We start from the raw sequence: 13,342 nt of genomic DNA, 5'->3' as shown, positions 1-13,342 counted from the left end.
CTTTCACTTCACACTCCGCACCATGCTTACATATTGGCATTTGAGGCCATCACAAATCGGTAACTGGTTACAGATATGTTTTGGCTTCACGGTGCTTTCTGTTTTATTTTAGCAGTGTCTTAATAGTCACCGCATTTCTCATTTATCCTAATTAGTAGCTAATAATTCAGTCTTCTCCCTAATTTTAGCAGTTTTATCTGCCCTCGCTTGCCATACTAAATAGCATTTGAAGACGTGGGGAATTGTGATTCCTGCTTGCCTCTTATATTAAACTATTCTGCCTTGTTTTAATTTTTTACATTTGTTGGATATGAACACATATGTAATTGTTACCACTTTCTTACCTGGATACAAAAGTACAAGATTGTTAGACTCACTGTTCAAATTTGGTGTATATTGGTATTTTCATAGATATAATGGGTAAAAATGGTAATAAATATACGGTAGTTCATTTCAAATGTCAGACAGTGTCTTGGTTGAAAGAAATAAATTATCAGCCTGTAATTTATCCTCAAAACCAGCACTAACTGCAAGTGTTGTGACAGTACACTACATTCACATTCATTAGGCATCAACAATGAAAATGAAATTGTCTTTACACTTAAAGTCTGTTGAAAAAGCAAACGCTGACATTGTCTGACAACTGCTGGCTTTGGATACTTGGAGTCGAGCACAATTAGTTGAGTATTTCTGGGGATTGGGAGATGTTGCTGTAGAGACTGATGCACTGTTAACGGTACATTTGTGAGAACTCTTAATGGACCCCCTGCTGGTCTTGCCCTCACCAATTGTAAAGAGGCCTAAGCAGACCTGACATCAAGAGCTTTTGGGGAACTCTCAGTCCATCTATCACAGCACATTTTTCCCTGCCCCCGGCTCTCCCCTCCTTTTTAAGCAAAGATAACTTTGGTAAATATTTCATGGGGTATATTGCCTCAGTTTCACTGTGTCGAGCAGGGAGAGTGCCACGCGATGATGACTGACAGGCCCATACACTTGCGTCCGCTAGGAGACAGCCTTTCTTTTTGGTCTGTCGTCCTGACACTCCTACTGCTTTTTCCCTCTGTCATAGGCAGCGGTTCTTTCAGCTAAGAGTCTGACTGCTGACCATTTAGCTGTTTCTTTCAAATTGTAGTACGACTTCAGAACTTCTGCAGATCCATCTGATATCACTAGTTAAAATGCTAGCATATGGATACAAATCTGCTTTTGTACAGACTGTAGCTTTTTATAGCATTTATAAATATGATTGGCCACATTTAAGATCATACAGAACTTGGATTTTTACATTAGAGAGGGTTCTACTACATTATCAAAACAGGATGTCCTCTTTGCATCAGGATTAGCATTTTTCAGACTTTCATAATAAGGCTCATTCAAAATTATTCATTTTTGTGAAACAGAATAAATCCATTTGTCTTTACCTTTTAAGCTGACCTCAGCGTTCCCTTCAGTCAACTGCACATTATTGGAATGTGTTGTATCAGCCATAAAATAACACCGCTAAATAATCACTTGTGTTGTTTCTTTCAGCACTATTCAAACTCCAGCGCCAACCTCTCAATATCATATTTCTCATTGCAAGCTTCAATGACTGCCTTTACTGTTATTAGAAGGCACACTTCATTTCCCTCCCCAACATTCAATTTCATGGAGGGATGAGAAAAGGCTGCTTTTCCATGCTACTTACAAAGATTTGACAACACTGGAGTATACTCACTTTACTGCTGCCACCGCTGCATTGACGCCCTCTTATTTAATAAACAGTGTGCTTGCTTGCCTTACAGTAGGTTTCCCCCTCGCCTTGCTTAGTGTGTCGAGCAGCTGAGCAGTGTCACAGTTAAGAGGGGCGGCTCTGTTGCTCTGTTGTGACAACATTCGTTTGATGTAGAAGTGGTAGTCCTCGGCTGCCATGTTCTCCCCTTCTGCTCTTTTACTTCCTTGTTCCTTCTCTGTCCGGATCTTACCACTGTCACACACTGGGGAAGCCAACTGGCATGACCTAAAAGTGTGATGGTGACACGCAAGCTGCCGCTTTTCTCTCCATCCGATATGCTTGCATGCATATGAAAAAGTGCCTTCATTTTTCTAGATTAAACAACTTTAATTGGCTCTAACTCTGGACTGGTGTCCTAGGATGCAGCAGAGGGTGCCAGTGATTTATAAAAAATGTGTTTGTGCATGTGTGTGTCCCTCATTTGCATAAGATGTATTTTCATCAAACTAAGTCACATACAAATGTGCCATATGTTGATGAATTTACTGCTGATTGTAGTTTTTAGTTTTAGTGTAGCTGACATTCAAATACGGTATTCTGCTTAAACAACAAGCTCAGATTAATGATTGCAGTACACACTCAAGCAAGCACCTACTGACTTTGAGAAAATGCATCATTATAGGCGGCAAGCTGAGTGCACTAGTAGCGTTTATAGTTTTAACATGGTTTTCTCGAAGACATGACTGATACAGTAAAAGGTGCAAATTGTGTTACTTGCAGTAAACCATTGTAAACTCTGTCAGTGTCAAACATAATCTCAACTGATGTGTGAAAATAAAACATAGTAACGTGTAATAATAGACAAGAACATCTACTAGGGGAAGAAGATTTTGTTAGGAAGTGCCATTAAAATTAATCAAAAGATCCACTCGTTAAAACCACCATGACTCACACCGTCACTCTTCTCGTGGCGAGCTGGAGATACAGAAGAGGAAAGTGCCAGCAGCCATGTATGGGATTGGAAAAGGAAAATCACTCGGGGCGTCTTTGTCCTCTGTTTGAACAGTGCCGCAGAGGGTGGGGGGGGGGGAAGAACAGGGAAAGAGGGGATAAGAGAGAAGAAGTTTCTCACAGCTGCCCAGCCTGAGGCCCAAAATATGTGGCAGCTTTCTCGTCACCTCGTCACCAGCCATCCTTTCTCGCCTGTCATTATTTTACCTCTCACAGACCACACGCGCCGTCTCTGAGGCACACATATGCACACTTCCACCACCACACACTGTCTGTGCCGCCTTGATCTGCTCTTAAATGCTGCCAGCATCAGATCCTCAAACGTGGCCAACTTTAACAGAATGGAAAAACACAGATGACAAATTCTTGTTACAGTTGTCATTAAACTGTTTTACCACTTAACTGGTCTGTTATGTTTGCAGTGTGTTTGCAGTGTTATTACAGCGAAAAAAATTAATAAATCAGTGATTTGCTAATTATTAAGTATTTATATTTAGCCATTGCTATTGATGCCGACAAACCCAAAAATCTAATTGGCACTGTTTTCATAATAACCGAACAACTTTAATTTCTGGTTCTGTGGTGTGTTCGCAATGTCTCGGATCTGCATGGAAAGTTGGACCCATCAGAAAATCAATAATGCTGAGCATTAGCTGTTCTTTCACAATTCCTTTACCTCCTCCATGAATATACGTAGTGGTCCTACCTGCATTTATAAAGCAGTATTTGGGGTGGAAATAAGTTCATTTAATGGACCACTTGCTGAAGGGACTAACATGACTTGCTACTAATCAGTACATCACAAAGCTCCATGCACCATATATTTTCAAAGGAAATAGGACTTGCTTTGTGTGCCTTTCAATATGAAATGTAAAAGTAGATTGTTGGAGATCGAAAGCATAAAGCACTGGGCACCATGTATGCATTAGCAAAATTACAAACAGTTTTGATTTCTTTATATAATGTTGTCATTCTCATGCAACCAAGTTGCCAAGTTTAATTGGCAAGTCAAAACATACCCAAGAGTTGTTTTCAGAATAGTCAGACGTGCACACATCAAAAAAAAAAAAAAAAAAAGGTATGAAGACTCTGTGTCTTGAATGCTGAGCTCCACTGAGGGTCTGTGCAGGGTTTGTATCGACCCTCCACTGCACTCCTGTCCAAAAGTTAAACTCTGCAGAGGCTTTCACAAATGTCACAGTCAAGTTCAGTTTGCATTAACAACAGTGTCACGAGGCAGAAGAGTCTCAGGGAGCTCTGCAAACATTGTGCTGCTGCACATTTATCATTAGGTTCTGTGGCTCTGCAGAGATACCAGTGTGCCGTAAACACCACAGATTCACAAAAACCCTAAAGCATGTGTGTTAAATTGCTGTAGCAGCTTCTCTTTAAATTAACAGAGGGATTTTGGTCTTTAATACACTGAGAGTTGCGGCTTCACAGTCTGTGCAATCTGTTGTACTGGGCTCTGCGGCAGTAACATATCCATCAAAACTTGGACTGAGGTGAAACTTTGATGTATCCATCACCACACTTCGCCTTTGCCAGATCTCACCGACTGCATGAAACAGCACCTGCGAGATATTGGCTGTTAAAATCAGTCGATACTTTACGTTTTTATAAGAAATATCTTTTCGTTTTTTCGTACAAAACAAGCAGTAAACGTATGTAAAAAGACACGTATGTGTACCACGTGGACATGAATGGACACCAATGCCTAGGCCACACACGTACAGCACGTTCACATAGGGGAAAAAAAGGCATGTGACACATGAAATATTAAAAAATATTCTGTAAAATGTGACACACTCACCAACTGAGCATGCTGTGCTGAGGGAATTCAACATAACACACACATAGAAGGAGGCTGTGTCTCTCCTACTTGGCTGTCATGAATGTAGGTCTGCCAAAGTGAGCAACAAAAAAGTAAAAGAAAAAAACATTGAAAGTATTACATAAGTTAGTATTCGCTGTGATTTGAACCTTAAGTCTATGCACACGCAGCTATTTAAATTGCATCAGTTCCTCTGATGTAAATGTGTATAGCCTTCAACTCCCTTAGAGCTTTTAGTCATTTATTTTGATTAGGGCTGTATTTATAAGATAAGTCTCTTAAGTAAGTCGCCTGGGAAGACGGGTTGGCGAGGATGGTGGTGGGGGAACAAAATGAAGTCTGTTTGATGATTATAAATTCAGAAATAGCTGCTTGTCAATTAATTAGCCACTTCCTGGGTATGTGTGTCGCTCTTTTCATTTACCAGGCCCTGCTCTCGGTGGACAAATACCCACAGTGCTCCCATTGTATGTCTAAGCCGTTACACACATCTCCGGCAGCTGGGGAACGGAGAATAAAGATCCTTAAAGGCAGACAGTTTTCAAGAGCAGGGTTGTTTTCATGTGCTAGCTGATTTCTGGAGGCAGCGTATGTGGCTGCTTGAAGGCTTTACTCTGCCGGTGTCTCGTTCTCAGACACAAACAAACTGGAGAATGATGTGTACATGAAAAGATAGGTGGACTGAGCTTGAAGTGATGGCTCCATTATTTCTGCCTCTCACAGTGTAACAATATGTGCAGGAGTCTTATCTTGTTGAGGCTGCTGTGGCTAGGTGATCACTCACTGTTGTCATGAGGATACCACAGTGATTTGTACATCCACTGTTATATAGTAATTCTAGACTGTTGTGGTGAAGACCAGTGTTAACCAGAAAGTGGACTGTGTATTTAGTTTGAAAGAATTGAATAAGAATCCAACACACCTGAGCATATTATTCAGCCTGTCGATTCATATATGTGGTTACCCATGTCCAGAAGACTTGGTATGTTTAGCAACGACACATGCATAATTTACAACTATGAAATGTATGAGTAAACAAGCATAAAGCCTATAACCACTAAGTGGTCAGGGGATACATTTTCGACGTTCTTTATTAGTTACTTATTTTTTATGTAGCTTTCTTTATCATCTCTATGAATGTACATACACAAAAACAAAATGCTCTTATTAACAATAAATATGAATAAATTTCTAAAAACAGGGCCTGATGAATTAAAACACTTCGTAATAACTAACAACAGCACATCACTGACATATCAATAACAGTCTTAATTATTGGGTTTCAAGTGTTGATTATTTGGTTTCAGGAGTCATTTGGTTTCAGGTGTTGGTGTACAATTATTTCCAATTTTATGATGAAAACGTAAGTTATAGCATGTTAAGTTGATGCTGACAGGTGGATTTATTCGCCATTGCACAGAGCTAGGATAACAGTTTTCATATTTTAGTTAGCAGAGGGATAAAAAAAAAATCTGGTCTTGATAGAAATCTCCTTTCAGATTTCTAACCTGAACTCACACAGTTTTGGGGGCATTTTTAGAACGGTACATTCCCATATCATGGCCTTCGTATACTGTTAGCAACTATCCATCAAATCCCAACTCGGGCTACGTGGGATTTCAAAGGACAGAGTTCAGAGGGCAGATACAGCATATAGTGTTGTTTAACTGTTGTTTTAGCTTCATGATTATTCTAAAAGCACAATTGCAATAACACACTTTCTTCTAACGCCATGGACATTCCCAGCTACAGATAAATGCCAATATTTTGACACTAGTGTTGATTCTAAAACCTTCCACAAGGCGATGCTCCATAATGTGACGGGGATCTTTCTAAATAAATGTGTCGTCTTTAAAAGAAAATTAAAGACCTAAAATTGTTTTGGCTCTGCCTGTTTTTTTCCCCTCGAGACCAAAAACACAGCACCGGCATCCAGGCATGTTGTCTTTCATCATTAAACTGTCTTTCAAAGGCTCCTGGGAGCCTCCTAGAGCACAGAAAGGAACCTTGTATTTTGCAACATCAAGCGCACAGTGTCTGCTGGGAGGTGCATATTAAAGTCGTGGACTACAGCTAAAATGATCTTTTAAAATAATTTTCCCTGTCGCACAAACCTACAAACATACATACATTAATGCAGGTGATACTCATGGTCTTATAAGTTTAAGGGTTTTTTTTTGACCTTGTTTTCTCTCCACTTCCATTATGTGCTTGTAGATCAAAGACACACATGATGCACCAGGCAGTCCTGTTGCTGAAGATCCTCATTTAAAGGCAGCTGACAAAGGTAAGTTATTAACACTTGTGCTGTGAAACTATTTAAATCCCCTATATTTTGTCACGCTTATGTTTATGTCACGGTAGCCACAATGAAACAACTAGAACATGTGCGTGTCATTATGTTGTGCTTAGAGAAAGTGCACTGCTTCTGTTAAACTAAAGGCTGAGGATGAACGCATAGTTGTTCATGGCACAAATGGTTACCTTAGAAAGTAAGAGACCTCTAGACCAGTAGCAAAAAAACAAGAAGACACACGGTGTAAACCTGTGCCAAATCAACGTGCAGATCACATCATCCGCTGTGCAACTCTGAGTTATGCCCCCTTTGGGTGGTTCGTTGTGGTCGGTGTGAACACAGCAATCACAAGCGGTCACAGTGTGGTCCTAAACAATCTCTAGAGCAGTTTGTTTTTGGTGAGAACATGATCTGACCTCGATCCGGCCCCAAACATAAGATTTCAGCTGAACAGCTGGTTGCCAGCAAGTCCGCAGCCTACAACAATGTGTGAAGTGTTGAGTCTTAGAGAGTTTTATGTGAAGTGGATCAGCAGCTCAGAACGGGAACGTCATGCCTTGTTCTCATAATACCTGCATGTTTCATCCTGTGTTTACTTTCTTGTTCCTGCCCTGATCCATTTGCCCAGTGAGCAGGCAAGACGGTTGTCGTTTGGTTTGTAGCGATGTGCTTGTGGAGGAGCATTGGATTGAACCACTGACCCTACAATAGTTGTCCTTGTAGAAAATTATTATCAACTATTCAAAATTTAGTTTAGTTTTTTTTTTTTTTTTAAGTGGACACGCTAGTTAATAAAACTGAAAACCAATTGAGTCTGGGTGTGGGATTTTCGACTGCTCGCTAATGTGTCATCATGAAAACTTTTGGCCTTTGTGGACTTGGGCGGGTCACTTTATAAAGGCACATCAACTAAATTTTTTATGAGACTACCCGGAGGTTGGGCCAAGTGATGTGCATAGCTACATCTGCCAGAGTCTTATTTTTGACACTGCTTCAGGTTTGAAGCTTTAAACAATGCCTTCAAACATTTTTGACTACTACAAAATAGTTATTTTTTTACTACAACAAAAACATTACTATACATACACCCACAAGTCTCATCATTTAAGATGAAATCACTAATTTAATCCTCTGGTAACACTGTAACTAAACGCTTACCAATGGGGCCAAAACCTTTTCTTTGGTTTATAGTTGAACTGTTGTTTTGTTGTGTTTTGCAGAGAAACCACAAGTCTAATCAGAGGCAGTCGGTTCACACTTATGCATACAATACATTCTAATTTTGGGATATTTGGTCTACGCAGGAATCTTAAGACATAATATCTGCATTGGAAATGTACAGGCACAGGATTTGAAAGGAAATGCTACAGCAAATATTCTACTGGTTGATCAGAAATATTTTGGCATACCTAGACGCTTGGCTATTATAAAAAAAAACAAAAAAAAACAGATTATGCATGCATAAAAGAGCTTTCTTTACCATACCTCCTATCATACCAACTATTCGTTTGGCCACAGTTCCAAACAAATCTAAGTGAGAATGTGCTTAGTGTAGATGTGTGGCGGATGCAGAAGGCTGTTTGTTGTCTCATGTTTTGTTTTCAAGGTGATGCAGCTAGTTTATTCCCCCCTTCACAGCACCAGCATATTATCCCTCTCCAGCTGCTGCAAGGAGGCAGGCGCGTGTATTTATGGCTAGCATAAAAAGTGTGCATTCCCTGTCACCCTACAGCTCGAGATTTACAGCACGTTTGACAAACACGCTGAATTAAAAAAAGGAGTGTTCAATTTGTATAGGAGTTTAGAGCCTGTCTGTTGTGCGTACTCCCAACGGCTTTTTCTGTTAGTACATGTGTGTGCGCATGGGTCTTGCTGTCTATATATGCCTCTCGCTTTGTGAGAACGTGTCGATCTGCGTGCCTGCATGTGTCTGTATGCCTGCGTGTATTTTTGTGTGTTTGAGTTAGTGTGTGCATACCGAGCCCGCCTGCTCTGAAACACCAGCAACAGATAACAGATGGTCCCCCTGCATTAGAAGTGTTTTATTTCCCTGCGGAAGCCAGATATGTCAAAAATAAGCATGTGCAACATTAGTCATTTGGAATATTCATGCCCCTGCCGTCCGATGGTTTCCTTTTCCCAGCCAAAATACCACAGCCCAATTCTCCGAAGGAAGTGAGGGGAATAGGGGGAGAAAGAAGGGGGGAAAAAAAGGGGAAAAAAAACAGTCATCAGCTGAACTGATGAGGGGAAAAGGCTGAGGCCTATATGCTGGTTTAATGGAGGAATCTTTTTCTCCTCATCGCTGCCTTAGCATGCCAGGGCTGTAATTAAAAAGGGGCTACAGTCTGTAGATGTGTTCATATTAAGAATCACATCCCCCAGCCCCATTAGACACAGTAATGTGAATACACACACATGTCCATATGCCTGCCTGGCACGACCACATGTGATTTGCACACATATAAAATACCCTTTTGCATTTCGTCATTGGGAGTCCTGTTCTTGATTCCTAACCTTGATTTATACTCGATGTCAAATCTACACAGTAGAGCTAGTGTGGGGTCTATGTAGGCGCGACCCTACACAGACCATAACGGCGTAGCCTGAAGTTCACCTCCCCCGAAATATGACTACATGTTGCAGCAACGCAAACCATAACATCTGAGATTAGTCTTATCTGTCCTTCTATCCTAATCAGTTCACTGTGCTTCTGTGTCATGCCTTGCAGTAAATTCAGTAAAAATAACTGCTGTTAACATCTGTTAGCTCCAATTCAACATTACCTGCTCACTTTCAATAACGGTTGTTTGTGCAACACACAAACGCGCACGCACACACACACACACAAAAAATAAAATAATCACGGGGTAAAGAAACTTAACATGGTGGTACAGAAACCCCAGTTTCACAGCTGCATTGACACTTCCAAACTGCTATTTGGGGATGTAAATGCAGCACGACACAGACAACCAAGGCACAAGTATAAATGCTCACATCAGTGTAAGCCACTTGTGTGTGGTATACTTGTGAAGTATTGTTGAAATCTGGACATATTTGTCATGTGTTAGTGGAAAAAGAAAACAGGACAGTATGAACAATGAAAAGAATGACTTCTTTGTTGAATCTGACTTGATCACATAGATTGTGACGATCAGCTTTTCCTTTTTTTTGATTAAAATTCATTGACGTCGAGTAGTAAGCAACTCTCTGCTTTCATTCTACTGAAGTCACGATGATCATGATTGGCTCCCATGGTGCTTCTAAGGTTATCTGCGTAAAATTGAGCCTTCCTCAACGTGCAGTGTAGCTGGGCACTGAATCTGTTAAGCCCTGGCTATGCAGCTAAGATTATTGACGATGAATGGCAACCAAATGGCTGACTGAGCCGCGCGGTTGCCATTGTGTTCTTTTCCTGTCACCGTATATTGTCTCCTGAAGCTCATGTTAAAGTGCATATGTTGGCGGTGTGCTTATCATTTTGCTGCTGCTGGCGTGCAAAATCAATGGGTAGTTGGTTTGAAAGCTCAGAAAAATAAATGAGCTTTTTTTTTTTGTCAAGATTTTATAGTTTTCTTCTCACACCTCATCTCCTTTATTCTGCTACTTATCTTCCCATTTCTCCACCTCCATCTCTTTAACTATCTTGATTCTCTGTAGCTTCTGTCTCTTTAATCTCCACCTTCTCTCCTCCCAGGCTTTCTACCCCCAAGTCACACCATTGAGCGCGCTGCCATCCTTGTCCTTGGTGGCGGACATGGGCATGCATCATTATCAGGCCTGATTAACCGTCCACGTAGTTGGCAGTCTGGACCCCACCAGGGGCCAATGGCATGGTTTTTCCTACCGCTGAAAACATGAATTTTTGAGCAGCACTTTCTCACTTGCCATGGTCCCTCATGATCAGGGTTAATTCGTGGCAGCATGTGTGAATGGTGTAGAAAGAAGAGAGGAGGCAGAAAAGCTACCAGTAGTGCACTGCTTATCGCAGAAAGGCAATATAATTTATTCAGGAATATGCAAATCCAACAATCACTCTGCCTTGTATACCAAAGGGACCTGCTGATTCAGATTCTGAACGAGAGAGGGAGAGAAACAATTCCAACCATAGACGCCAACATACAGTGAATGCACAAAAGCAGCCACCAGCAACTAAATCAATGGTTTTCCTTTGAATCAGTAAATTAAGGATGTCGGGCAATTTCATGGCTGTTTCTCAGCTTTGAAAAGCTTTAAATTTATTCCGTTGAAGCTGGATTTTTGACATAAAGAGCATCTTGTTTTGCTCAATGTATGTCATATTTGTCGTTACTCCACAAGATCTACACAGCATTAAATAAAGAGTTAAACAAATACATACAGTTGTACTCTCACATTTAGGAATGTGTCTGCAGTATTAATAAACACAGTGTCGTTGGCATAGAATTTCTTGCAAGCTTTACTGATTTAACTTCATTTAAAGGATTTTGAATGAAGCATGGATATTAAACTAATATCTATATCTATATATAGGCAGTGGCAAAAGTATCAGCATTATGTTGAGGTTATGGGTTAATGTATCTGTAGTGCCCTCTCATTATTTTGTTGAGATATACTTGACATATACTACTGTATAGCATAGTTTGCTCTTTAACCTTATTATGCCTCAATAAATAAAATTAGTATAAAATATAAACATAAATTGCCAAATATGTGCTTTCCATTAAGACATTTTTGAATATACATGTTTTATTTCTCTGCTTAAAGCCATATGTGATTCATGCTTGGATGTCAGTTTTGTAAGCAATGATAATGATCTTTACCCGTCGTAGCATATTTAACGTAATAGTTTTGGAAGGTGTGTGTTAGCTGATAGCTGGTTGTATTGTATTACTATGCATTTTGCCTCGAGGAAAAAAAGATTTGATTTTCTCTGACTAAAAAAAGACATGAGATCCTTCATACTGTAGCAAAAATTTAAAATGACGGATATTCAGAGTTATTGTACTGTAATATATCATGTCCAACCATCTAGTTTTGTGCTTTTTTATTAGCAGATTTGAATTAAATCTAAAGTTAAGATGAGAAGCAAATAAATCTCTTCTATTTGCAGACAAGTGTTTTTTCTATTGGAAACTAAGAAGTGCACAGTCCTTCATGTCACATTAAATTTTTGCTCTTCATCGGTTTTGGGTTGTAGAAGTGGGTATGAGTTGCAGCCATTTCCTGACTCCCTGCTGAGAGCCCTATTAGCGCGCTTGTATTGATCTCTCTGCACTGCATGTGCTTTTCCAGGTGAGACCTTACAGCTAGCGCCAGTGTACGGAAGACAACAATTATCCCTTCTAACAGAATCTCTGAGGCTGCCAAAATGAGAGCAGAGCTCAGAAAATTGATCTCCTCAAGCTGGCGAGCCCTTGTGTGGAAGAGCAGACAATGGCAACCACAACTTGTTCATATCTTAAAGCTAAAGAATGCAACTTTTTGATGTCAAAACATAGCAATTATAATTTGATACATGTATTTTTTTTTTTAGGTTATTTTCATTGAAATGCTGAGAGAGCACTTTGAAAAGCACATATTCCACATTAGCCTATGTCTTTGGCACCATGTGCATATTAGTATAAAATTGCCTCAAATGGGCTCTTCAATTATTCTTTTCTCTGCATACAGCATTTGCAGTGGTTAAAGTCAGGAACTGGGCGGTAATGGCAACAATAATAACAGGAGAAAGAGGAAGTAAGAAATGAATGAAAAATCCACTAGTTTGGTTTGTATTCTTCAATGGGTGTTTTGTTTGTTGGATTATAATTTCGGTGTTGATTATAATTTTTCATTACTGCTTCAATTTCCCGCTTCAGCTTACTACTATACTGCTATGACAATGCTAGAGGTTTGCAAAGTGGAGAGTATTGGTTATGATTTTTTCCTTTTTTTTTTTCCTAAAGGCAGAGATTTATTTTCATGGTTAATATTTAATGCTCAAAAGGCTTCAAAAATATATTTTATAAAATGACTTTATTAATCAATAACTATTTATCTTTGGGCAAGACATGCAGTTAACTGTAGGTTTTTCTGATATGCATACCTGTTTCTCTCATAATGCGTGATTTTATAAATGCAAACCAACATTTTAGTTGCGTGTCTACAATTAATATTGGATGGTATAAACCAGAAGAACATTTGTGATCCTGAGTTTTTGTTTTTCTGAGTGGCAGCTCTTTGGCCCCCATACTTATTATATCTTTGATAGATGAACAGCGGTCGACAACAGTTTTCACAGCAAGTATCACAATTCAGCCTTTTCCATGCAGGTATTACTTTATCTTGACAGAAGCTTTTATTGCCTTTTTTCAGTTTTATACCTTCACTACATGAAGTTATACAGATTTAAGTGTAGAATACCATTACCCACATGTCCAATATTTCAGATTGAATCACCTTAGTTTGTATTTGTACAGCTGTATTTAGCTGTATTTCCACAAAATTTGAAGAGGCAAAATAT

General features: G+C 39.6%; 1 protein-coding gene across 2 annotated transcripts in view; it reads left to right on the top strand.

The window, feature by feature from the left end:
* LOC137137991 (glucosidase 2 subunit beta-like) overlaps positions 1–13,342 on the top strand; it is a 116,968-nt gene that overhangs the window by 38,416 nt on the left and 65,210 nt on the right. For both annotated transcript variants that reach the window (XM_067524876.1, XM_067524875.1), the window contains one exon: positions 6,780–6,849. In XM_067524876.1, coding sequence (XP_067380977.1) covers positions 6,780–6,849 — 70 coding nt within the window. The remainder of the gene's footprint in view (positions 1–6,779; positions 6,850–13,342) is intronic.

This window comes from Channa argus, chromosome 12 (assembly GCF_033026475.1).
Source record: "Channa argus isolate prfri chromosome 12, Channa argus male v1.0, whole genome shotgun sequence".
NCBI lineage: Eukaryota > Metazoa > Chordata > Actinopteri > Anabantiformes > Channidae > Channa > Channa argus.
The sequence above is the reverse complement of the archived record's forward strand: the minus strand, read 5'-3'. Positions and strand labels throughout refer to the sequence as shown.